The following is a 26,925-nucleotide window of genomic DNA, read 5'->3' on the forward strand; positions in this document are numbered from 1 at the left end:
AGACGACAATTAATGATTTCGCGATCTATCTTCCAACCATTTTTTATTTACTACTATCCACAGACCTCGCATATTGAGGAATTTATTTTCTAAAGGATTCGCGAAAGGCGAAAACTTTGCAAGATATATTGAAAATTCTTAGGTGCGTATCACGATATGAAGAAATGCCGAGGTGAAGAGGAAAGTTCAGTCGTGCCACGTAGTTCCCGCGTATTAATACAATAGCAGAGCGAGCGAGGGCAGGTAGAAATTGCATGTTATAGGTAATTGGTAATTTCTGTAACGCGATCCGGCTACCATCTGTCCGCGAAAAGAAACAACAAAAATAGCTACAGGCTGGTTTGGTGCTGCTGCTGCGTTGCCATTATTGATCTTTGTTGTTTTTGTCGATGCTGCTATTGTTATTTCTGCATGTCGACCAATTATGTTTCAGTAAGAATACTCGAGTTCATTTCTTAGGATGAAAAATAATTTAAAAATTATCCAAGAGTAGAATGAACTACACTGTAGTTTTTAAAATTTTAGAGAATCTGTATTCGAGAATCGACAGAAAAAATGGTTTTTTATTGAGGTTTCTAACAGAAAAAGTGAAGGAAAGAGTTGGAGAAGAATGAAAGAGAGGAAGAGAAACAGAAGAAGAAGAAGAAGAAGAAAAATAAAAAGAAAAAGAAGGAAGGGAAGTTCTTTCTAAAATATCAGTCCGATTTATATCTGTCCGTAAATACACGCGTAATCGTACAATTGGCGAACCGGCTGGAGAAGTATAGAGGTGGACTGCGGTGCAGCACGTCGCATCGCAATGCGCAGGCTTAATGCACCGATATAAATGCGCGTCCGGTATCTGGTTCTCTTTGCTCTCGTTTTCTCCTTGCCTCGGACATCGCGTAATTTAACGTCCTGTACTCGCGGGATACTGTCGATATCGCTATCCCAGAAAAGCCGGCGGTGCGCAGGCTTAATGAAGGGCCTTTGCTCCGTTTCCGGTTAAGATTCTAGCGAAGAAATCGATAGAGATGAAATGGACGCGATCAACTGATAGGTTTTCCATTTGCTAATCAAATTTATTAAACGTTAAAGGATTATATCGATTTTTATAAATACTGTATGGATTTCTTATTAACGCCGAAAGCAGTTTCACTAGGGAAGAAGAGTATTGTTGGATCAGAAAGACGAATGTACGAGCACGCATGAACATGCTCGATCAAGTTCCCAAGAATAAGATGGCAGGAAGCGTTCGGCGATGGTTGATCGTCCAGATGCAAACCCAGAGGGTGTCGGGAGGATCTCACTGAGATGGCTATTATTAAAATTGATGTTGCAATGGCAATAAGCGGAATTGCCGGGTATTAAATTAAATTATTTTAATGTCAGAGAGGTTGGACGCGAGGTGCGAGGAGATAGGTGGGTGAGAGCTGGTGAAAGACGAGAAGAAGGAGGAGACGATCACACTCGAAGGCGCGGCTTGTAATATCCATCGCGGAAAAGAGCCAACGATTTTGTATACCAGGCTTAAGAAAGTGCGTCAGAGTTTGAAATTAATATTCGACCGTGCCTCGTCTGATAGATTATTTCTAATTTCGATTTTTTTTGTGTTTTTCATCTTTCTTGCTTTTTCTAATCTTTAATATATCCAACGTTTTCCCTTGGAACATGTTTCTTCCGTTTTTCCATTCGTCCTTATATATGTGTGTATAGGTACATATATATATATTGTAGATACACTATCGCTGCTACGAGATCGAAAGCTCAAGTTATCCACGTTAGAAAACGTCTTTCGATCTTCCTCATCTACTCGAGGAGTCCCTCATAAGTTAAGTGATGTAAAAGAACGTTACTACTTTTTTTCCACGCAGGGGGCACCCAAGTAGTAGTTCTTTTCTGCTCCTCTTCCTGTCCAAAGGGTTGAAGATTTATTGAGGCGCGAGCCGGACAGTGTTTTAGCACGGACAATAAATCAAGAGTGGCGCGCATTCGCTATGCAACGAGTGTACGTACATAATAAATTAATGAAGTTAAAATATCCAGGCGATTTAAATGCAAGCGCCAGTTATGCTTGCTTGCTTGGAAATCTTTCTCTCTCTCTTTCTTTTTCTCCGTTGTCTTATTTTTCTCTTTTCCGTTCTAAAAGGAACGTGCTAATGTTGTTTTAAACGTTAGCAATAATATGTTCTTAGGAATACCTTTTCATTTTCTAATCTTAATTACTATTATTACCGTCTCACGACACGGTTGTAATGCACTGTTGCGTGCAATATTGCTTTACTTTATTTCGCATACGATCGTACAATTAATTCTCAAAGTTTCTATTAATGGTTTTAAGCTAATTAGCCATTTTGACTTTTACCATGGATCTCAAACGACTCTTAGAGAGCTTTTTCCGCTAATCTTTATCTTGATGTCTCTCTTTTCCTTTCCAACATTATCGTTATCATTGAGTATTCTTTATGCCTAAGCTCGGTTTTATACTTAACGTTTACATTTCTGATATCCCACGCATCGTTAAAACTATTTTTATGATTATTTTTCGTTCGTCGAAATGACTCGCATTCGAAATGACTCGAAATGACGAAGGGAATCTCACACTCTTTTTCGCTTTATTCTTGTAGATAGTCTTATTTCAGAAGATGACTCGGTACATTAAAAACTTGCTAGAGAAAAATTTCCAATCGTAAAGCCAATAATCATGCTAAATTAAAAGTAATTATTACGATTGAATGAGTAAAAATTTCGTAGAAAAATGTTTTATTATCAAGACTCGATAGGTCCAGTTTTCCTTTTTTTTCAAATTGATTTCAAAAAGGACAACAAAAGTGAATCCAGTTCATTAGTCGGACTCGATCAAGTTTTTTGTTCGACCTGACGAGTATCGATCGACGAAGAATAAACAGGCTGCATGCAAGCAAGAGGGAGTTTTTACGCGGTCAGTCCGCGAAGTTCGATTTCTCTTCACACACGCTCGCACTTCGAGAGAAAACGGATTGCCCTTGGGAAAGATGGGCACGCGATCCTCGTAAAACCAAAACGTATTCCTCTGTTTGCTCCTATCGAGGCGCGAATTATAATCCTCCTCTGCAAATATGTATCAAAACAAATATATCGTCTTTGCGTTCTCACCTGCACGCACGTATATGCATGCACGCACTCTCTGTTGCTTCTTTATTTTCAGTCATTTTCGTACATATATAATATGTTCTTATAACAAAAGTGTATACTTTTGTCATTCGGCAGATGTTTCATTGACGCGTACGAACTTATCTTTATTTATCGACATGCTAAAATTGTCCAATTTAAATAAAACATTTATTCTTGTGGTTTCTTCTGTATCGATGATCGAGCTCGATAATTCTATTATTCTCTGCTTCGATTATTCAATTTCTTTTGAATTTTTATTTATCGAACAAAACGTGTCTTTAAGAATGCAGTGACTCAAAGCTGAGTGATGATGCATGATTGCTACTGTATAACACTCAAGGCCACTATGTGTAATTTAAAGCCATTCTCCCTTGTTCATCTTCTTTTTTTCTCTTCTTTTTTTCCCCCCAATTCTGAACGCCATTTTTCGGGCATTTCCAGAAAGCTATATCCCTTTATTGTTGTATCTGTCGGTGGCATTGCCAGTCAAACGTTTTCAAGAAGGGGAAATAGAAGAAGAAGAAGAAGAAGAAGATGAAGAAGACCAAGACGAAGGAACGTCGCTTTGGACTTGCCCATGCATCATTGGGCTGACATTTGAAACGTCCTCGAACCTGACGGTTGCACGCAGTCGACGTTTAGGTGTGGTTAGAGTAAAAAAGATGGCTTTTGTACCTTGTCAGCGTGCAAGCATTCACGGTGGTTGATGTCGTATGGATTCCATTCTCTTCTCTGTCTGTCTCTCTCTCTCTCATTCTTTTCAATCAACTTCCACCTATTCCCACCCCCATGAGAAGATCCAATCCCTTCCTCTCACCCTATTTTCTTTCTCTTTTTCTCTCTTTCTCTTCCTCTTGGCTCGTTTGTACGCGTATATGTATTATCGGCACGTGTATCGATTTTCGATCGAGCCTTTTTCCTTTTCTCCTCCTTTCCACCTCAGAAGCCCTCTCGATAAACTATTTTCGCGTGTAAGATCGCGACGTCATGAATTATTCGAACGACTCCAGGAGCCAACTCTTGCTCTCAGGGACGACGATCTCGTTGTCCCGCTGGAGGAAGAATGGAGAATATGCTGCGGAGAATTGTCCCTTTGCAATTCTTTTCTTCCTTTATTGAGTTACGATCCTGCATCGTCCTCCGTGATTCCGTATCGCACACCAACTAACACCCAGTTTAGCATGATGACCTGCTCAATGATTCTTTAATCCCCATAGTTCAAAAATAACGTTTCATTTTTCCAAATACGATATGTTCAGCTAGTAGGAATTTTGTTTAGAATCGATATAAACGAAGAGATAAGAGATTTTTGGGGAAAATTAAAATATCGTTGAAGAAATTTGGAAATTCCAGGATCTACTTAGAACTGTCGGTCTTCATATACTACATGTGATTTAGCGAATATACATGTTTATACGAAAAACAATTTTTCCAGTAAAAAATATAAGATGATCTCGGTTCAGGTGTTTATCAGCAACATGCTGGGAAGAGGAAAAATACAAACAGGTCAATAAGGGATTTTTTTCTATGTCGATCATACGCTATGCTCGAAGAGAATCCACATGAGTCCTTCGAAAGGGATAAGAATTTATAAGAAGCATCATAGGACGTACACAAACTCATATATATCATGTATGCGTCTATGTATATAAAGGAAGAGAGGAGAAATAGAAGACTGAACATGAGTGTGTCGGGCGCGGTTGCTTACCGCGTTGTCGTGCTTGATGCTGCCGTGTGGCTGGCGCTCGAGAGAGCGGGAGAGAGAGAGAGAATAAAAAGAGAGGAGATCTCCCTCGAGCAGTCGTCCTTGCCCTCGCCACTCGGCCCACGTCAAGGCCACTTGCCCGAGCGCAATGCACCCGCTTCTTCCTTCGTCTCTCTCTTTCTTCGTCTAACGCATCGCATCGCTCCATTTCAGCTAACCTGTGCTCGCATGCATCGCAGGTTGCACAGTAACGGACGTCTGTTCAATCTGTTTCGCTTATACTTTTTTATCTCTTTTTCTTTTTTTTTCAGATTTTTGTCCTTCTTTCAAAATACAATCATTAAGTTTATACGAGATACTTAGAAAAAAAAATTGTTTTTCGAAGTAAAAAAGCTTCTCTTTTGTAAGAATCTTCGAAGAAAAATGTACGAAAGTTTCTTACTACGCAGACATTGTATTTTGGAGATACATGATTAACTATGAATTGTGCAACGTTAAAAGTAAATGAAGGGTGGTTAAAACTGCGAGCGAGAGAAGGGATATGAAACTGCAGGGTGCCCGGAGAAAAGGTTCGGTAGCTCACGAGGATGGACGGAGAACGGGTTTCGGTGGGCACGTAATCCTGATCTTCCGAGATAATATGGGAGTCTCGATTCTCTCTTCCAACCCTATCCCTCCCTCTTCCATGTTCTTAATCTTATCTTTTTCTTTCTTCCTCCTTCTAAATCCCCTTATAACGACGTGATTTTTAAGCGATACGAAATGGTCGTAGCATGGTTATAGAATTAATGAATGGAGCGATCTTTAGATTTATTTAATACTCGTTGTCGGTCTTAAAGTGATCGTACCTATATATACATATTTATATGCACGTATTCCTCACGTCTATACACTAGTATACATTTATAATTGTCAAGCATAAACACGTTCGTACCTTAAGAGTTTCCAAGATCGGAGGTAAGATGCTCGCACGGTCTTCGTTATTACGTTTCATTATCAACGTGAGAGGGGGCAGGAGGGAAAGAGAGAGAAAAAGAGAAGGAAGGAAAGGGGAGAAAGTGGCGCCACTAGTAGTTTGCTATAAATACCACGGCTGCTGTTATTTTTAACTCGCCGTCTGGACTGCACGCATAAACGACACACGCAGGAGGAACTCGAAGAGTATTCGAGAGGAGACGGAGAGTGGTATATATACGGATCGTTGTAAGATGGGTAAAAACGGGTTTGTCCGAACCACACGTAATCTCGTAAGCTCCGCATCCTCCGAGTAGTATTCGAATTGCAACCTTTTCTCGACCTTCTCCGTACAACCCACATCCTTTTCGCGATTACATCTTTGTCCGCGATTACGTCCTTTCGAGCTGTGCGCTTTTTCCTCATCTATTTTGTTTCCGCGGAACGAGATCTTATTTCTTTGGGATCGTGCAATAGTCTTCCGAGCTAAATTTCTTCTATTTACGAATTATACAAAATTACTACTTGTAGTAATATTGCATACGTAATTCAAATTAACGTAATCGCTATCGCTAATAAAGTTATTACGTGTATTATTTAATTTACCTTACCCTCGTTCACTATGATATTCGAAATAATAGTCGAGAAGATACATTCTTAATTTATTTCGTTTATTAAGATTCTTAGAAATTATCATTTGCTTTCTAGAAATGTATGAAATCGTTGTTTGTAAGACATATATAACGTTATTTAAAATTACTTCGTAAACTCACATATTTGACAAAAAACATCGATTATTAAAATGAAAAACTATAGATATTTATCACTAACATGAAGCTATATTAGAATTTATTTTAGTATCTTATGGGTTGATTTTACTCTTCTTTTTTCTTATTTTTAGTTTATAAAATAGAAACTTCGAATGAAGGTACACTAAAAGTACTGGAAAAAGAAACAGATAAAAGAAGATAAGAAAGATGTTGCTTATAAATAGAAAATGAAGCCGAAAATTCCATCAAAGTTTAATGCTCGACATTGTAGAAGTAACTTGTACAGCACCGAGCATCGACACGATAAATTTTACACTCCTCTAGCTCTTATACCAGTCTTACTCTATTTTTCATTCTTATTTTACCTTTCTCGCATCCTTTCGATCTTCCTTTCTCTTTTCCTTGCTGTTATGTGGAATCTCTCTCTCTCTCTCTCTCTTCCTTTTCTCGTACGATGCTCCTTGGAGCATGACGTTGGGCGTTGATTAGATCCTCTTTCCTCTCGTTTTACTCCTTTCTCCTATCTCTTTTTCACTCTTTCTCATTGGTTTCTCTATGCTTCTATCTCCCTTCTTTTTATCCAGGCCGCATGACCTTGCGAAGGTCGGGTGAACGAACAGCAGCGACGGCCTCGTGGACATATCCTTCGATGTTTGTGTGCGGTTGATGTATCCTCGCATCGATATACGGTAGCAGGAATTTCCAGCGAAGGCAGGATGATGTCCACGGCGAGTATGCTCGATGATCCTTCAGGTTGGACGCGTTCTCCTTAAAACTCGTCTCTTCTAGCGAATGTCACCTACTCATCTTCGGATATCGGATGTTTTTATGATCCGCGCGAGTTCATGGATATTTCTTTAACGGACAAAACATTAATCGAATTAGGAAAAGATTTCATTCGTTTTAAGAGATCCGCTTTTATTTTTTTTAGAGATTATGTTACAATAATTCACGACTTTTAAATCCAAATTATTAGATGTAAAAATTCATTCGATGCCTTTTCGTCTTAACTTGGAGATTTTATTACGAATACTAGGTACAGGATTATGTTTTGAAATATTCATTGTTATTTTCTATAGTCCTTTTACCATCTATTGGGTAACTTATGTCAATGCCATTCCCGTTGAATAACCGTGGTTTCCTGGCTATGAAATTTTTTATGCATTTTTGGGCCTCTTTGACCGATTTGAAGCACTCCCCCGACAAATAATGTTGTAAGCTTCTAAAAAGATGGTAATCCGACGAGACCAGGTCCGGAGAGTAAGCCGCATAAGGGAGAACTTCCCATCTTAAGGTATAAATGATGTTCTACGTACCTAAAGCAACGCGTTGCGGAGCGTTGTCATGTTGCAAAATAACGTGCCTTGTTCCGTGGTCCGGTAAACAGCCATTTTCGTTCCAGTTCATTGTATAAAGTGGCTAACTGCTGTTGGTAGTAGTCTGTAGTTATTGTTTGACCAGGTGGAAGCAGCTCGTAATGGATGATTCCTCGGAAATTCCACTGCACAGAGAACAAACCTTTTTTCGAATGAATGTTCGGAAATTTCCACTTTTAAATCGTTGGTACTATATTTTATACGTTCTATAAGTTAGAACGTCCTTTTTCCTAATGCTGCACAAATCATGTCGGTAGTTTCAACAGCTGATTTTTTCGTTTGAAATACGAAAAGCATTCAGTGATGCGAGTGATCTTTCTGACACGCTATGACGTTTTCGATTGTTTTGATAGACTGGCAATTTCTACGGAGGACGCTAAATGGTATTTTTTATAACCGAAAGAACACTCTTTTAAATGGAATCAAGGGTAGTAAGAAATTTGAACGAAAGTAATGATAGTTTAAAAAAAATAGCACCTAATTAATTTCTAAACCTAAAATTTCGGTATGATTCTAATTTTCACGGATTAATTATAAAAATTGTAGAATATTTTCAACAACGGGGTTAGAGCACAACTTAAAGAATTTTCTTTTCTTATCGAAGTACGTGAGGGTGAAGAATTGTAAGGATCATTCGTTTAATTCTCACCAATACTGCCCTTCGAAATAACGAGTTACGATGTATAATCTTGGTTGGGACACGAAATAAAGGAATAATTTATAAATTAATGACGAGACTGTTGTTACCCAATCGCTGGGTAAATCGCAAACTTTAGGTGCCAGTCAGCGCTGTACACTTTAGCGTGTACTGCGAATTTATTGTGTCTTTACACAATTATTCATATTAGCTTGTTTGCTTGTAAGAAATTACAATATAGATGGTATTAAAATTCTTGAAAGTAATTCTTTCTTACTGGCGTTGTTTAATTTTCGAAAAAGAACACGAGTTTCCGAGACGATAAGTGATTCTCCGATACATACTTGCATATAAGTATACTCTGATCGAGATATGCCGGTGAGTATTACGAGTCTTTCGAAATGGCGGAAGGTACCTTCGAACGACGTCGATTTAACCTCCATTTGTTAACTTGCACGTCATTAGAATTCAGGCATGCGTGTCATTACGCACCCAAGTTGATACACTCTACGATCTTTTAACCGAACGAAGCGACAGCGAGCGTATATAAATCGCTAACTCACGGGGTTTTAAGCACGAGGAATCGTGTAACGATGATGATAAACGCTCGTACGATGCATTGAGAGTAAGAGAGAGAAAGAGAGAGAGAGAGAGGGAGAGGGAGAGAGAGAGAGAGAGAAGGAGAGGGGGGAGAGAGAGAAAGAGAGAGAGAAAACGAACGTTTGGTTCTGCAGGATCAAAAGGCTGTTACCGTGTGTACACCTCTCGAGGTTCCTAAAGCGAACGTTCTTTCTAAGGAATTCATTTCTTGGGATCAGCGTGTGCATTGTACCACCTTCGTAGATCGGCATTCGCCGACTATGCCGATCGTTTTTCCATGGTCATTCATTCTGTTTACCTTCCCATTAAAGATTCCTCGGATTATTTTACGGAGGAGCCCGTGTCTTATTTACTTGATGATTTCTTGACCCTTTCTTACATAAGTTTCTACTGAAAAAAATTATTATAGATTAGAAATACAAAAAAATATCAATTATAAGTAAATTCATTGAGTATTTGAAGTGTTATCGAATTTAATCAATATCTTGAGTTAATTTTTTAGCTCTCCCGATTCGATAAGTTAATTATAGTTTTCTTCGAACTATCGATCATTATTACTTTTTGTCTTTGCCAAGAATTTGAGGCTTTTGAAATAGAAGAAAATGTTTATTTTCAAGAGAAGATCGTTGACCGGTAATATTTTTCGACAGAGAAATGTATTATGCGAAAATTTTGTACATGTGTCAGTATTCGTGTTAAAATATGCTAAGAAAGGGGAAACTTTGTTTTAGTCGTGTCTTACCAGGAAAAACGGAAGTCTACCAACGACTCGTAATATCTACTTTCGTTTCTTTCATCTCACAGTATGGTCTCCCGCAAGCTCGGACCCATGCTTTTCTTTTACTCTTCTTCTGCTTCTCCTTTTTCTCCTCTTTTTTTCCTTCTCTCTAGAATAAACCTCGTGCAAAATAAACGAGGCAAGTGCTTTTAAATAAGTCGTAATTCATTTGGTCGGGAATAGATACAAGCCAGGCACAGCTTCGAAACAAACGCCTCCTACTTTATTCTCCTTAGCGTCGTTCTTGTACGGTACACACATATAACTTATTCTTTGTCTTTCGTTTATGTTCTAAGAGGAGGTCCAGAGTGGATTGTCCAAGCTATGTGATTAACCACATAGTTTTATAGACCACAGTATTCTATACATTTTTGTATTACGACAAACTTCGGTATACAATTATAATATATTAATACGTTGCTTCTTTAAATTGATTTTGTTACTGTCACGGATTCTATTTCAACTTAATAGTATCGATAATTGGTATTTTAATCCGAAATTGTGGAATTTTTCTCTGTATACTTTTGGACGTAAGATTAAAGGTATTTATAACTATTTAATCGTAAAGATTGATCGAAATTACAAGGTAATGTTTCCTTTTGAAAACATTTAAAAGTATTCGAACTTGAAAATGCGACAGAAAATGACCCAATAAATTCATCGATAGGGTGGGGGGGAACACAGAAGAGATGCGTGATCATCTTTCAATTTTCTTCTTCATCCTTCAGTTTTTCTTCTTCTAGATTTTTTTTTCTTAATGTCGCGGTTCTATCATCTAATGACACTTCTTCCTAAATGCTTAGACAAGAACGGTAGGAGTCAGGAAAATGAAGAAAAAGACATCTTTATCTTTGTATTTGCATGACTATGCTCGGTACCTTCGTACAAATAGTACTTTTTTTATTTTAGTATCCCAGCGAGCAAGTATATACGTGCGGCCTTTTTACGACCGTTAAAATATAACTTCCTGCAAAGACGCGAATAATACCTATGAATACCTCAGTGCCGTAAAGACTTGATCAGTGGTAGTAGTGCCATGCCGCTGAGAGCCATTAATGACGCATTCCATCCGTGGACCAACACGAAAGAAGGTTATGAACCCTCTTGCGCTCGCGTTTCTTCCTCTTTCCTACCTCTTTTCTTCTTCCTCTTCCTCTTCCTCCTCCTCCTCCTCCTCCTCCTCTTTTAAAAGAAGAATCTTCCTCGTTCCATCTTAGCCGTCGTTGTCCACCCTCCTGAAGAAAGGTACGTTTTCTACAAAGCTGTCGATCGTTCAAGCGTTCCTTCCAACAGAACTAGGAACGAAGAATCTTAAGTTTGCGAGTCTTTCACGTAAAGGCTCTATGTGTGACGACAACGAGGACGAAGTAGCACGGTGGTCGAAGAAATTCTTGGAATACTTTTCGTGCCCTCTTTCATTTTTTTCCTTTGTCTTCTTCTTAATTTTTTTCTTCTACTATTATTATTTCTCCTCTTCCGTTGGACGCGTAACGCGTTGGATATCAGAACATTCACTGGAGGAACGAAAATATTTGCATCGAGAACGATTCCAGGATTATTAGGCATGCAGATTACCTGTCTGTCGCTTACGTGGCTCATATTACACCACCATATCCACCAACCAGTTGATTTTTCTCTTTCTTTGTCTCTATTTTTATTTCTTTCTCATCATTTCGTTTCTTTAAATTATTTAATAGTAATTTTGTAAATATGCTCGATCGCGTTGATGACAAATGCACAAATATCTTGACGAATAAAAGCAAGAAATAGATCAATTGCTCGCTGCGTAGGTGCCCAAGTATTACACCTATTTAACTCGTGTTAGTTTTGCAACTGTACTACCGTTGAGAACTCTCGAGGGACATTGAACTCGTTTGCTACCGTTCCTGATAAAGTAAAGAAATGCGAAACGTACACGCGATATACACGTGATATCTACGCTCTTCTAATTTTCTGAGACGTACTAGATACGATCGTCCTTGATTTTACAAGCATGTTAGTTGCTAGCATAGGATTCGTTTTGGGTTCGAGTTAATTTAACCAATTTTATATTCGAAATATTTTATTTTATATAAAAGAATTCTTATGATATGTGTTTGGAATTTTGTCTTGAGGTATATTGTTTGGTACAATTGTATTCCCAATTTAGTCTTTTAAATTGAAATCATTTCAATAATAAGATATGAATTTTTTGTGTAATTTGATGAAATGAATAAAAATCGTCAGTGTGATCATAGACGACAAGGTTCTCCTTAGATCTATTCGCGACATGCCTGAATATTAAATATTATATCCGACTAAGGGAAGCATTCGTGATGCAGGATTTGGTTGAATATGCATGAGTCGACGAGCTGTTCATAATATCATTCTACCATACATCAACAGCAGACCACCAATTTACTTTAGCCACGTACAACGTTGCTGTGTTCGTATCTCGTGCGCGTATTAATCGCGCGTCGTCTCTTCTATATCTCTTCGTCGTTGTCTTTCTCATTCTCTTTTTTTCTTTATTTTACCATCTCTTTTAGTTTCATAAATATATATATTTATCCAAGAGTCGTCCATTTGTGGCACGTGGATTTACCATGCGATTCAATTGACTACTTTTTCTTTTTTCCCCCTATTAGAAAATGATTATACATATTTTCTTCGTCGTAGAATTGAACATTTTATTTTCTACTAACGAGCAAGCATTAACGATTAATCACGAACAAACATCTTTTTAAGATTCTTTTTTTTTGGATTTTGTTTTTGTTTTAATCAAAAATGAAACACGATATGAATTATTGTTTTCCTTTTCTCCTTCTCATTGTATCTGGTTTCTATTTTTTCTTTCTTTCTTCTTTTTGGCCTGTGATGAAAAACAGTGGGATGAGACAAGGGGATAGCGGAAGAGCAACGTTATAAATCGCAGATCATGTGCGTGAGATAGTTTGGGATGGTCACGTCCTCTTGTCTACATGAGACTACTAGCAGCACACGGCTCTTTCATCACGGGCTCCGTTCGTGCAGAAAACCCTAGAATCGAATTCACCGTTTTATACCAACTGTGTGTAGTTCGCTACTTCTCGAAACAAAGATCGAGCGACGCAGGAATAGACAAAGAGGTACAGAAAAGATGTTTCTTTTTCTCTCTTTCTCTATTTTTTATATCTCGTCTTTTCTTCCGGCTCAGAAACGTTGCCCTCTCTTGCTAGGATCCGAGCTTCTATCTTCGATTCAACGCAGCTAGAAGGCTTTGCTTCTCTCATGAAAGGGTAATGAGATTCCCACGCGAGAATCACTTTTATTCTCCTTCTCTACTTTTTATCTCTTCATTTTTTATCCTTCTCTCTTTTTCTTTTTCCTTTTTTAGCACTTATTCCTTATTCGTTTTTGTATCGCGACGATTCTATCTTTTCGCGATCTCGAAATGTAAACTTAGGTTCCTAAATTTATTGCAATACCGTACGCTTCTTCGAGAACGAAGCTATGCAAGAAAAGTGGAAAGACGAAAGAATTTTTTCAGAAGATTTTAGGCGTCGTAGAGTTGCTATTAGAATGTTTCAAATTGGTTCTGATTGTCGTACTCGTTATTAATATTATCTATTGATGGAATAGCACGTAATTGTAAGTTGCCAAAATATAAACGAAGAAATAAGAAATAAGAAGGAAATAGGTACTCGCTTGATGGAGAACGTAAATAATGGTTTCCTACAATTGAAATAACTATTCTATGCGTTTTACAAGGTTTCTTTAAGCGTCTGTATTAAATTTTCGATAGTATGAACGAATACATGAGACGGGCTCGTTGAAAACGAATCCATCTGATCAGCTCTGAACTTATCTTCTGCCTAAGCTTTATACATCTTTATGCTTGATCTTCCAGTTGAATTTTTTTCCGGCGTATTCCCATTATAAGATTTTATTAAGCTCGCTCGTACATACATTTTGACCAAATGAAATCGCACTTACGTTCGTTATCGACATTGGCATTGGTCTGATCGTTGTGATTCAAAAAGTTGAGGTAGAAAAAAGACAAAAAAAGAGAGAGAGAGAGGGGGAGGGGGTAAGGTTACAGGGTCTTCGACTAGCATCTTTTTCTAAGTTTTATTTTCTCGTCATACGGTAGTAAAGCCATCTCAAAGATTTACCGTTTACACCCAGTGTATTTTCATTTCCATATTCTAATGAATTTCACGCGAAGTCTTCTTATAGGGCTACGTTTTACAGCCGTTCTATGACATGGTCTGAGAATAAAATTCGCCGAATAATAATATCTTCTTCTACGGATATAAAGTTCTATGAATGTTAATGAGGAACTTGCTCCCTGTGAGACTCTTTGACTCTTCTTTCCTTCGTTACCTCCAACGTTGTACACAAATCTTCCCTCCTACAGTCGGCTCTGACGCTTTACGTCACTCATTCTATATTTGTTATTCCAAGAATATTGTACTTCGAGGATGTCTCGTCCATCATTTCGAAACATGTTCGAAGTATGTCTCTTTTTCCAATCGTACATGTGTTCAAGGATTTATAGATAGATTAGTAGCTTTTTGAGATTTGTCGCAGTGTTTATTATAGTCGTTATCACATCAGCTCTATCATTCCTGAATACTATGATTATAGCAACAATATTTTTTGTATTAGCTTGTTCGTATTGGTGCCTAGAAAAAATAAGAGAAAACGAAATGCGATAAGAAATAGAAAGAGGAAAAGAAAAAAAAAAGAAATAAACGAAAGACAGGAAGAGAAGGTTTAGGCTTGCGTGCCCCTGATACCATGGCGTGATGCAAAATACTCGTTACTGTTCCTCTTTTTCCTCCTTTGAGAGACATTAAACCTCAACGGAGGATTGTAATTAAATTCGACGTGGAATTGTTTGTAAACTGAGAGAAGAACCTTTTCAATGTACTTTGGAATAGGACATTTTATAAATATAGCTAGTTAGATATAAATATATATACGCGTATAAAACTTAGGATATAGAAACGAGATAAATCTGTCTAGGACAGATGCAGGTGTCTAGAAGGAGAATCTAAACGAGACGGCGTCGATGTGGATTTTGTCGTGTTTGGCATTAACACAATAAGGACGTACCGATGTGTTGTACAAACAGTAAGTTATTCTCGTATTCGAATCTGAACACGTGTAATAATAAAAGACGACATAAAATGTCAACTCAGCGAGAATGCGAGAAATAAAAGTCCCAGGTATCGTCGAGATTTTTGATACTATCGTTTATCGTTGCATCTTTATGTAAAGTCTCTAAATTCGCACGAGATTTTCATACACGAGTTTACAGATTCTCGAGATCCTTAAATTGTTTTCGAAGATTAGAACAAACAGTTTAGTTTAAACTTAAACGAAGATGGAGGTTGATAAAAGTCTAATAGAACTGATAAGGAAAGTCGTGTTTGCACTTCGAGTCTTGTCCATTATTTTTCTATTACTGTTTTGTTTTTTTTGCTTAAGCCCTGGCGATCTTTTCGGTCGATAGATAGGACGGAATCATGTCAATGACCTCGCCAAGTCTCGCCAAGGTCATACATTGAGCTCGAGAGTTTCCAGCAGAAGGTGTGCATCACAACCACCACCACCATCACTACTACTACTAGCATTCTCTTAGAGAATACACCATACTCCTCATCGTATTTCTTCTCGTTTCTTGCACCAGCTCTTCTTCTCTTGCATCGATCTTCTCACTCATTTACGAACACGTAATCGTCTCATATCTTTTTTTTGCGGGACAAGGATTAGAGACGTAGATGACATTGAGCTTACTGGCCGATCTTTCAAACGAATACATACGAGTTAACGATCATAAGGAATCTGTCTACTCAGTAAGCTGCTTTTAACTTTGATGTTAAAACGAATGAGAGAGATCTCGATATGGCAAGCAATGAATTTAATCATTGACCGAAGAATCAATAATTATCTTGTCTCGAATCTTCAAGGAATATGTTGCTAATCATCCAAGTCGTAGCGCCGTGACCAATTTAATGTTTTTCAAACATAGATTACAGAATTTATCTATGCGTAATGAAAAAAGTAAATTGATTATGTTAATTCGTACGGCTATTTTTAACATAGTTTTCATATTACGTTTCACAATTACCGTAGAATATCGTCAATAAACAAGATTTTTTGTATAGAAAAAGTTTATGATTTAGTACAGAAATAGATAGAGATTTAAACATGAACGTCGCAAAAAAATATTTTATTTCTTCAGAATAGCTGAATAATTCGCCTTTTTTATATTACGTTTACAATGATCAACAACAAAACAAATTAACAAAGAGACTAATCATTACACGTTTTTTTATTATGGAAAACTCACAGACTGACCGTCTTAGATTAATTCATTATCATAGACTAACTAACTATGATACGGATTCTCATATTTGCATATACCTGCTGTTTATCGAATTTTCAACAATTGTTGATCTTGTTTTAGAGAGTATGAGAAATGAATATTACACCTTTCCCCTAATTTTTTTCCACCCCCTCCTCTTCTCAATTGTTCTTAGGCCTATTTTGAGACACACTTTTTGAATCGATATTCTTTTTGTTTTCTTTTTTGGAGAAAATACTGGAAAGTTTCTTATATCATGTTGACATGTTCATGCGTTATTAATCTTTATACTTTCATGGTTCATCATATATCATAGTACAGTAGGAATGTGTTTTATAATCGATTAAAACCTTTTGTTTTTACAATGAGATTAATGGAGACATTATCAATGATGACTCGAAAGTAGATATCATCACGATCGCGTGACTATACGAGGCCGCGTTGAAACGAGCTTGATCGATGCTACCTACCTGTTGTAGTAGTTTATTATTAATGTACGATCTCTATAAAAGCGAAAACAGAATTATGGTCTTTTTTTAAATATCAATCATAATCTTTTTCTAATATTGTATATTCATAAAAAAATGAAGAATTTCCTGGAGTCCAGTTAATAGAACATAAGTTAGGGCCAGGACAGAGGAATCGAAGCTCAGAGAAGGGATACATCATTGAAAGTATAATTCAGTTTGCTTTCTATGTTTACGGACAAGATTACCTGATGGAATTTCGCTCTTTCTCAGGAATCATCAGTGAGCATGAAGGAAGGAAGGGAAATATAAGTAAGAAGATTGGCCGAACTACGGCCGTATACTCTTCCGCAAGAGAGAAGTAGAAATTCATCTCGATTCTTCGAGAGAGGGACCACACACACGAACTCGATTGGTTTGCCGGTAGGACGGTCTGTCAGTCATTCGCTTGTGCGAGGATACCTTTCGCTCTTCTCTTCTCATCTCTCCTCTATTTCAAAACTGTTCAAGAATAGTAAATCGTTTTTTCACTGAATTTATTTCACCGCCACCATTGAATGGATATCGTAATCGGATACTCGACCAGCCGGTACCATCATGGCGCTATTTTATTAAATTGTTCTCGCAGCAAGCTCTTTTTCTCCACTCTTTCTCTTTCTTACCCTTTTATTTTTATTTGTTTATTTTCATTGGGGCGTTCGGTAACTTGTAAACTCGTTTTAGATAATTTAACTCATGCATATAAGGATATAAATAGGTACATATAGAAGAAGAGAACACTGAAACGAGATCTTCCTTTCGTTTCGTTCTTCGTTTATCGACAAGAGAAACAGAAAAGGATCACCATGGATTTGTCAACACTCCTAGTAAGATCAGCGAGTACCTGGGAGCAACGTATGCGTGGATTTCTCGAGATCCTCCGCGATGATTCGTTGGCAAGTCGCGCGATGTGCAACGACTTGGTTTCTGGCGCCAGACTGCCTTCTTCCTTTCTTTGCTTCTCTCTCTCTCTCTCTCTCTCTCTCTTTCTCTTACTCTTTCTCTTTCTCTTTATTTTTCTCTCGTTACTGGTGCACCGCTCGATTCTTCTCCGTTCCGCCGTGCGAACGAGATTTGTTCGACCGTGCACGAATTACATCCTGACGATAATTAAAGGAACGAACGGAGGGTACTTAATATAAGCGAGACATTCTGACTATCTCATTTTTCTAATCCCTTTTCAGATTGCTATTTAGATGCTTATTTACGAAGAACAGGGTTATTCTTGAGATTAGAACTCGTGCTATTATATATATATATATATATTTTTTTAAGAATATTCTTATTTATGCGCAAAAGAAATTCAACGTTAACATCGATATGTGATTATATTTGTATATAATCGGTGATAAAAAAAAAGGGAGAGGAATCCGAAACTTAACAGAGGTTTTGTAGGATTTATCGAAAGAAATATAAAATTTTTTATATCAATAATATATGTTGTAAATATTTTTTCGTATAATAAATTTTTAGTATCTAGTAATGTTCCAATTTCAGTAGGGATAACCAACCCCACCGTGCGAGTTTCTTCTTCTTCTTCTTCTTTTTCTTCTTAAGGCACGTCGAGGCGTTCTCGTAAAGTAATTCGCGTATTAAAGAAACATAAATATCATGCGCAGAAGCGCGGTAATCAAGATGCCGAGAGTTTATATGTACGCGAGAGGAGAGAGCAGAGCGAGTCTTGAGGGACGAGCGTTAAATCATAAATCCAGTAAATTGCTCCCGGGTCGCAGCTTAAAGCTTTTTTCACACTTGCAAGAAGGAGGGAGAGAGAGAGAGAGAAAGATAGATAGAAAGAAAGAAAAAAAGAAGAAAAAAGAGATAGAGATAGAGATATAGAGATACAGCCAGCGTAACGCAGGAAGGTTGAGATTTTCGTCACAGCCTTCATACTATATGCCAGATTTTCTCCATCGAATCATGTATTTTTTATATATTTTTATATATTTTTACGAATATTTTAATTTTCTATTTGAATAACGCGAACGTCTTGTAAAATCTCGATATTTTCTCTCCAAGCAAATAATTCAGTTTATTTAATTTTTCTAATTGCACCAGTTTTTTGATTGCAAAATCAATTGGTTTTTATTATATTTTCTTAATGTTTATAATTTTGATATAGTTGTAAGTTTGTATTATAAGTTTGTACTATAACGTATGTACACGTTTATCAATTGTTTCGATCTCCCCCACGGTTAAGATTCTTTTCTTTTTTTCTTTTATTCAATCAACATAATTTACAATAGCAGAAAAAGTATTCCGTTCTTGATGGTGGCAACCACTAGGCGCGTGCCGTTCACGCAGATTGCTTCCGTTGAGAATATTCACTATTAAAAGGGTTAATTAACGAGTACTGTTTATTTGCAATGATTTTAGTAATTTTAGTGACTTTCAGTGATGAACAGTACTTCCATTTTATTTTATTCCTACATTGATACGATAGATGATTTTTTTCTTGCTAAAGTTAGAAAGAGGTGAAAAAGATAAAACTCAGTGAGTCCGAGTTGAGCTCAGCCAAAATCGATAGTAATCTAATCATTCGTGCAGCTGGATAACTCGATTTTCGTTCGTTCTCGCTATGTAATCGCGTTAATATTGGTCCTGGAAACAGGAACAGACTTCGCCCTTCATCTCTTTCTCTTTTTTTTCTCTTTTCATCGTTATTATACGGCATACAACGTTCTTGATTGCTGTTTTCAGTGTTAAGTCCCCCTTTAAGCCTTAGCTTCGTTAACCAAGATATTTGCAAAAGGGTTCTGTGTCGAATTTCTTGCTCTTCTTTCCTTTACGATTTTTTTATAATACACGAACATTATAACAATAATGAATATTCAAAGCGAATTTATTTGCAAAAAATAATCTTGGTGAGATTAATCAATCAGTGTTTATAACGAGATGAGATCGGAGTGAATAACAGTGAAAGGGAAAAATTAAAGAAGAAAGATAGATGATAAAGAAAAGGAAGTGAACGGGCGGTACGCAAAATTCTAGCTAATGACCGCATTAGTAATTAGCCGAGAACTTGTAATAAAGTTTCCATAACTAATTGGCCTGTTCCTACGCCAAGAGCATTTCGAAGAAGAAGACCACACAGATTTTCTCTTTTTTTCTTTGTTGACCTTGCAGTTAAACGCTAATTATTATTTTTGTTTGTAATAAATTAAACAGATATATAGATTATGAAACGATATCATCGAATTTTGGTTTTTCTTCATTTCTGTTCAAGAGTAATTCGTTAAAGAGCTTGAACTTTATGATGAGCTTTTATTGTCGAAAAGTAAATAAAGATAAGTTAGGGGTAAAACTTAAAGATTAATTTCTTCATTTTCATTTCAATGTCAACAACAAATGAAGCAATTCTTAAATCCTTGGGATCATCGTATCCTCTTCTTAGGTATTGCTGACATGCCAGGACGTGTTAACAAGCAAGTGAATGTAAAACGAAGGCAAGTACATATGCGGTATTTCGCGGATTTTAAAACGTTTTTTGTTTCGCATTTTAAGACTTTGCACACCTTTAAAGATAGCAGCACGTTAATTGTGTGAACTTTAATCCTTTTTCCGGTTGAAGTCCAGGAATCTCAATAAGAACACAGACTTACTAACTAATTACCGTTTTTACAAAATCTATAAAAAGGCTTTTTCATCATCTGCTAACCGTTGGTTTATTGAGAAAAATATAGATTGGATCCTATAAGAAGGCAATGACCCGAAACATTAGAGCAGGCTCTCTGCACTGAGTAGAAAGACAAATCTGGCATGAGTCAATTGGATTGGCCGTCATAGTAGCCCGATGCTAATTTCATTGAAAACGTCAGAGAATTTATAAAGTCAAAACTTCGTGGAAGGAAAGTATTAACTGTAAAATAATTAATGCGACAGATTCATCGGATTTGGACGGCCTTACCACAAGAATACTGTGGTATACGTTGCGTCAATCCGTTAAAAAGTATTTCTCGGAAATGTCAGTCAATTGTCGAAGTTGCTGGTAATTGGACTCTCAACTAACATTTTAGTTTTAAGTATTAAAAATGAATGTATTTATATTTTATAATTTAAATATGTAAGGAACAAGAGAGAGAGATGTTGTAAAGTACAAATCAGCAGAAACGTTATAAAAGATATTTGTTTCTTTTTTAATAGCTACCGATCAAATTTGTCTATTAATTGGACATCTTAATTACGCTTATAAATCTTGACGGGTAGAAAAATAAACGATTTATTTCGTATTTATTCTCGATAATTTCTACCGTTAAATATAAAAATTCTATTTTCATTTAATAGACGATTCGATTCTGTAATCTTATCTTAATTAACGTTATTTTTCATTTATAAAAAATACATGATTGAGAAAGAGAGGAAGTAGTCAGAGAGAGATAGAGAGAGGGAAAAAGAGAGAGAAAGTAGTGATAAAAGGGATCGGTATATGTCGCCCTCGTAAAGCAAGTCTATTCTCTATCTCTATCTTTTCCTTTTTTTCTTGTAAAAGCAAGATATAATACTATCTCACTACCTCCTAGTTCTCGTTCGAGCGCCTCAATGTACGGTGGAAACGATGCTGAAATGTCGGCTATGCCGATTACTAGCGATGGATATACGAGATAATGAAAAGCCTCGTCTCTTCTGTTACCTCTACTTCCGCGTCCATCCTTCTCTCTCTTTCTTCCTCCTTCTCTCTCTCTCTCTCTCTTTTTCATTCTCCCTCTCTTTCTCTCTTTCTTTCTTCGTTTCGCTAGAGTATCAGCGACGTTGCGCTTCCACATCCTTCTTCGTGTATCTCGAGATCTCGAAGAAGGGAAACCAGAGATTTTCACCGTGCCTATGGTCGTTGGGATTCGGTATTCAACCTGCTCGCGGTTCAATGACTGACTTCTTAGAACGCCTTCTCTTCATCTTCGTGGTGGAATCAATCTGCTTGCCGATACGAGAAAACGTTACTTACTCTTTCTTAGCCGCAATCTCTTCCTCTTTGTCCTAACTCTTTCTCTCTCTCCCTCTCTCTCCCCCCTCTTCTTCCGTTTTTTCCTTAACCTCTCCTCTCCTCTCCTCTCTTTTCTTCTTCTTCTTCTTCTTCGTTTCTTTTTTTTCTTCTAATGTACGAACATGAACAAGCTGATCGCGCGTAGTAAGACGAGCCGAAGCACTTTCCTTTCCTTCGTGTGGACGTTAAATATCTATTTTTTCATCGGAAATGAATATCCGTTTGCAGATGGACGTACGCAGATAAAAAGGATCGTATCTCTCTAAATAACGTAAATTTGAAGATCGCACTGTTGGTTGTTGTAGGAAAAATATTATTTATTGAACTAAATTTTTACTTTCAATTAAAATAGAAAAATAGTTGATTTGAAGATAGAATCGTTTACGACGTACATAATGTTTGTTCTCGATATTTATTTGATATGTTTAATATTGATAATAATCGTATCACTATTCTACTTCGTTTTGTACCATAAAAAAGGTTTAATATTAGAATTATTTAATAATATACATATTTGTTTAAATTTGGAAGAAATATTCAAGATAAAGTTCTAATAGCGTATAACGATCGACTAACATTCGATTTCGAAAGTAAAATGTTAAGTATTTTTAGGGTGGGGACGATCTTTGGTTGTAACTTCTTCCCAACGCCCTTTCTCTACACTTCCCTTATCTCTTTCGATCGAAATGCGAGCGGTGAATGGGAGATAATAAATAACTTAGGATACTCATTTACTCGAGTGATGCAAGATCTCGTAATATAAGGGTAAAATCCACCGCTAATGTCATACATCTACGCTTTGTTCCATCGAATTTCACAGAAACACCGATCCGGAAATCATTCCTACTTTTTACTCAACGGAGCTGATTGTCGAAGGTCATGACGTAACCTTCTCTCCCTCTAAACCCACGGCAATGAACCCACGACGATCTCGTCTCCTCGCATAGAGCTTCCATACAACATGTAATGACAGTTCTTCGAAAGTACAAGAGAAAGAAAGAGAGAGAAAACAACATTATCTGTCTTTTTCTTTCCACGAGAAAGAGCGAATAGATTGCGAGCCTTGTGGAAGAGGATCACCGAAACGTGACTGCTACCGGCATTCACTTTTCTTCTCTTCGTATTCCTTCGAAAGAAGGACGATTATCATCATAGAATTATCTTCCGGATATCAACGTCCTGTTTCGTTTACTACTTCTACTTCTCTTCACACATGACTGCTCACCAACTCAAATTTGAATAACGAACGAGCTCTTCGCAATGGAGCCAATTCCCTTTATAATTACGAACAGGGTGGTCTTGTCATGAATTTAGATTTGTTTACTCTTCTAATAAACGTCGGAAGATTTATACTAACCTTTTTCCAATTTGTTTCAGATACACAAATGGAACAGGGATATCGATCGGAGGTTCAGGAACGTGCTCTTATCGTCTCTTTGCAGATGTTCAATTTAATTTTGGAACGTGGAGTATCTTTATTGAAAACACAGTTGGATAGTGGAGAGGAACCTCGATTGGTCGTCGGAGAAGATATGCAGGTCCTTTTACCTGCTATTAAGGTAAATTTTCTACATTCTTTAAATTATCTTTGTTTTTGGTGTACACGTCTCTTGTATATATTTTCAGAATAATTAATAGAATATAGACAATGTAGACTTAAAACTTTATCGCATTGCACAGAAAAACACAATCGTTTAAGAGAGCGGGAGTCCCGGGCATTCTGCAGAATGACCAGAGCTCCTGACCGGACTATGTGTGAAATAAATATTACATATATGGAATACATAAAAGTATTATAATATATTAAAGATGAGCAGTTTTCTCCTACGTATAGGAGGGCTGAAAAGTTTAGAACCTATCATGCAGAGGGGTGGAAATTTTTGTAATGATATTTGAAAGGTTTCGTAAAGATTTTTTCATACTTACATGGAACAAATAGAAATGTACATGGGCTGACAAGTTTTGAGTAAATTTTGCATGTAAAGGCATTATACGAAATGGAATGACCGGCCATAAGAATTTTTGTTCTATCTTTTATAAGAATTTTTGCGAAATTTCTACCGCCGTTTTTTCGCAAACGGTTGGAGATCTGGATTTTGTAAAAAGTATAATGTATATTCTCATGGACTACTACAAGTGTGCAAAGTTTGAAAAAAATCTGAGGCTCTTGTAAATGGTCCTGCCCTTGTTAGTTGCATACGAACGAGCTTAAGCGGTTGAGGATTTATGAAGCGATGCGAGATTCGCACCCACGCAAGATCCTCCGCCGGTGGCCGGTGTCAAGACCTGGACCTGGTTCGTTCATGTCTCGACTTATTATGCAACCTAGGTGTCCACGATTAATGCACCAATCGCACGTAATCTATGCCCGCGCGTTCAGCTACATCGACAAAGATCGGTCGATCACGAGATTGCAACGACAGTATCGGCACTCTTCTTCTTTTCCCTTTCTTCATTTCAATCAATCACGCTTCGATATGATGAATCGATCTTCCACGATAGATTTGAAATTTATGAAAAATTTAGAAGAAATAATATTTTTTGAAGAGATATTAATAGACTTACTTATTTGGTCTTTTGATTTATACAAAACCGTATGTTTCCTGTATTATATTAATGATCGTCTGATCATCATTTTCTTACCCTGAAGTGATATTCAAAATATATGCAGCTTTATGATTATTGTGACGTTAATGATAATAAAATTGCAATATAGGTTTAACATTTAATTAAAAATTTTGTTATTATTTTTATTACTCTTGTTTTTATAAATTTTAAAAATATTCTTGACAAAGTGAATTCTTTATGATCATTGATTGCCTCGTTAACAGTCCGTTGATCTCTCAGCGATGATTTCTCAAGAAGGTGTAACGTTTCTACGTTGAGACCATTAATATTGGCGATAATGCGGATGCGATACAAGAGCGTTTGAATACATTTTATTTTCCAAAAGATTGATGAATGCTGTTGACGAGAGTAAAAAGTCGAGTGGATTTCTATAAATAGCAGCATTATTCGCTCATCTGTAGGAATGTATCTCACGTTTTTCTTTTTTCATTACAGATTTGGTGCGATTGGATGTTGTGCCATAGTACTGTCTGGAATCCACCACCTTCGTGCACAGATTATAGAGTCGGGTAAGTGTTTCTTTTACCTGAAAATTAAAATGATTAAAAACTTCTGCTTACTAGAATCGTAGTTCTGTCGTTTTATCGTCGAATTTCATTGGCCCAATGAACATATTTATATATATATTCGTAAAGTATGGAGCGTTCTATTTTATTGACCAGAAAACAAAATTAAACAGATTAGATATGCACATTATAAATTATTATGATTTAACATGTTTCATCAAAATCCCTGTCGAAAAAGAATTCACGTATAGGTATTACAATCCAGAGGCACGATTCTCGAAGGTAGGGAAGAATGTTCGATACCTCGACTAGCCCATCCTGTGGTCTGCGGTTTGCGGTCTGAAATCTTTGCCTTCTAACCATGGCGAGCCCAGTCGGTAACCGTCGCGATACTTAGTTTCGCCAGCAGATTACGCTACAATGCCGAATCTTCCACTTTCACGATAAAAATCGCGAGTTTTTTTTAAGATCGGTGATAAAATTGATCTTGAAAAAATATAGAAGTTCGGAAAGAATGAGGATATTTTTTTTGTTTTTTTTTTTGTTTGTTTTTAAAAACATTTAAACAAGCCACGTTCATCGAGAAAAACATTAATTTGCGATCCTTAAGATGTATCAAAATTGAAGGATCTCTTCTCGCGTACGTTGAAAGATTCATCGAAGAAAAACAAAACGCGAAAAGATAAGGGAGTAATAGCCGTTCGATCTTTCCGTAGCCTTAGGCCTGTTCTCTAGCGAAGATCGCTTGGAGCCACACTTAGCACTTAGAGCGATCGGCATTTACACTCGTCCGACCTTGGGAAAACGCTCTCGAGAGAGGAAAGAGCGAAAGATTATCGTCGATGCGCGTTCGCCGCGCACGGCAACGGGGTCGTAACCTTTACGTCTCCCTAGAGAGAAGTTTTTCTGCTCGCAGGAAGAAATTATTGCTACTTTATCGCAATTAATGGTACACCTCGGGACTCTAGTAAATCCTCTAGTTTCAGTCTGTCCTCACTAAGGATATAGAAGTAGAGTAAACGTTACAGTTATTGACTACTATTTAACGATCCGTCGCGTTTCCTTTTTTATTTTAATTTAAGATGCATAATAGTATATTCGCTTAATACATAATATTTAATGAGACCAACTTTAGTTAGATAAACGTGGCACGTTTCCTACGTTTTTTGTGAACCGATAACTACGAGAAAGTCACTGAAGAACGGGAGGAATAAGCATATGTGTGTATGTGTGCGTTTGTTTGTATGGCGTAGGTCACGGTCAACCACTGTACGGCATCGAGGCTCGATCCGTACTCGAGCTGAGCTTTGCTCGTTCTTACAGGATCCTCTTTCCGCTTTCACGACATAGCCTCTTATGTCGACGTAACAACGAACGTCCTTTAATTTCAAGGCTCGAGTCTCGAGTCTCCACGAACACGATCATTCCTTTGTCAAACCAAAATTAATCTTTGGTATGCATGGTCATGAAAAAAATAAAAAAGAATAAATAGGAGCTTGAGATTTGTAGGTTGACAATTGTTACACCTTGTAAGCTTGTACTACGAATAGACTAAGTTGTTGCCGCGTTGCGTTCTGCCGATTTGCAGCTGCATCTGGACTATTAATTTAGGTTGACACTTCGGGTGTTTTGAATTATGACTCGTGTGCTGAACTATTAATTTTCGCCGTATAAAAAAGAAAGAGTAAAATGGAAAGAAAAATATGGAGACAAACGGACAGACAGATATATACCGTGATACTTCTCTCCGAAAACCTGTTTAGTTTTTGAAACTCGATGAGGCCCGTATTTGACTTGTCGAAATAAAAAGAAAAGTTATAAAAAATGCGTCTCCTTTATATTCCTTCGACTCTTGAACTCGAAAAGCGCTTCTTTTTCGAGCCTTTGCGGTCAAGCATCTACGTCTTTAAAAATATACTCACAAATATATTCGAAACGATATTCTGAAATATTTCGTTGAGATATATCGCGAAGACGTTGAAAGTATTCACGAATTTTTTCTCGACCCATCGATTACG

The 26,925-nt window shown here is 37.1% G+C and overlaps 1 protein-coding gene across 1 annotated transcript in view; it reads left to right on the forward strand.

Annotated features, from left to right (window-relative positions):
- LOC122523279 (telomerase-binding protein EST1A) overlaps positions 1-26,925 on the forward strand; it is a 93,904-nt gene that overhangs the window by 32,353 nt on the left and 34,626 nt on the right. The window contains 2 exon segments of the mRNA XM_043644944.1: positions 23,151-23,332; positions 24,837-24,910. Of these exon segments, the coding sequence (XP_043500879.1) occupies positions 23,151-23,332; positions 24,837-24,910 (256 nt within the window).

The sequence above is a fragment of the Polistes fuscatus genome, unplaced genomic scaffold (assembly GCF_010416935.1).
Source record: "Polistes fuscatus isolate 324 unplaced genomic scaffold, CU_Pfus_HIC Scaffold1, whole genome shotgun sequence".
Classification (NCBI taxonomy): Eukaryota; Metazoa; Arthropoda; class Insecta; order Hymenoptera; family Vespidae; genus Polistes; species Polistes fuscatus.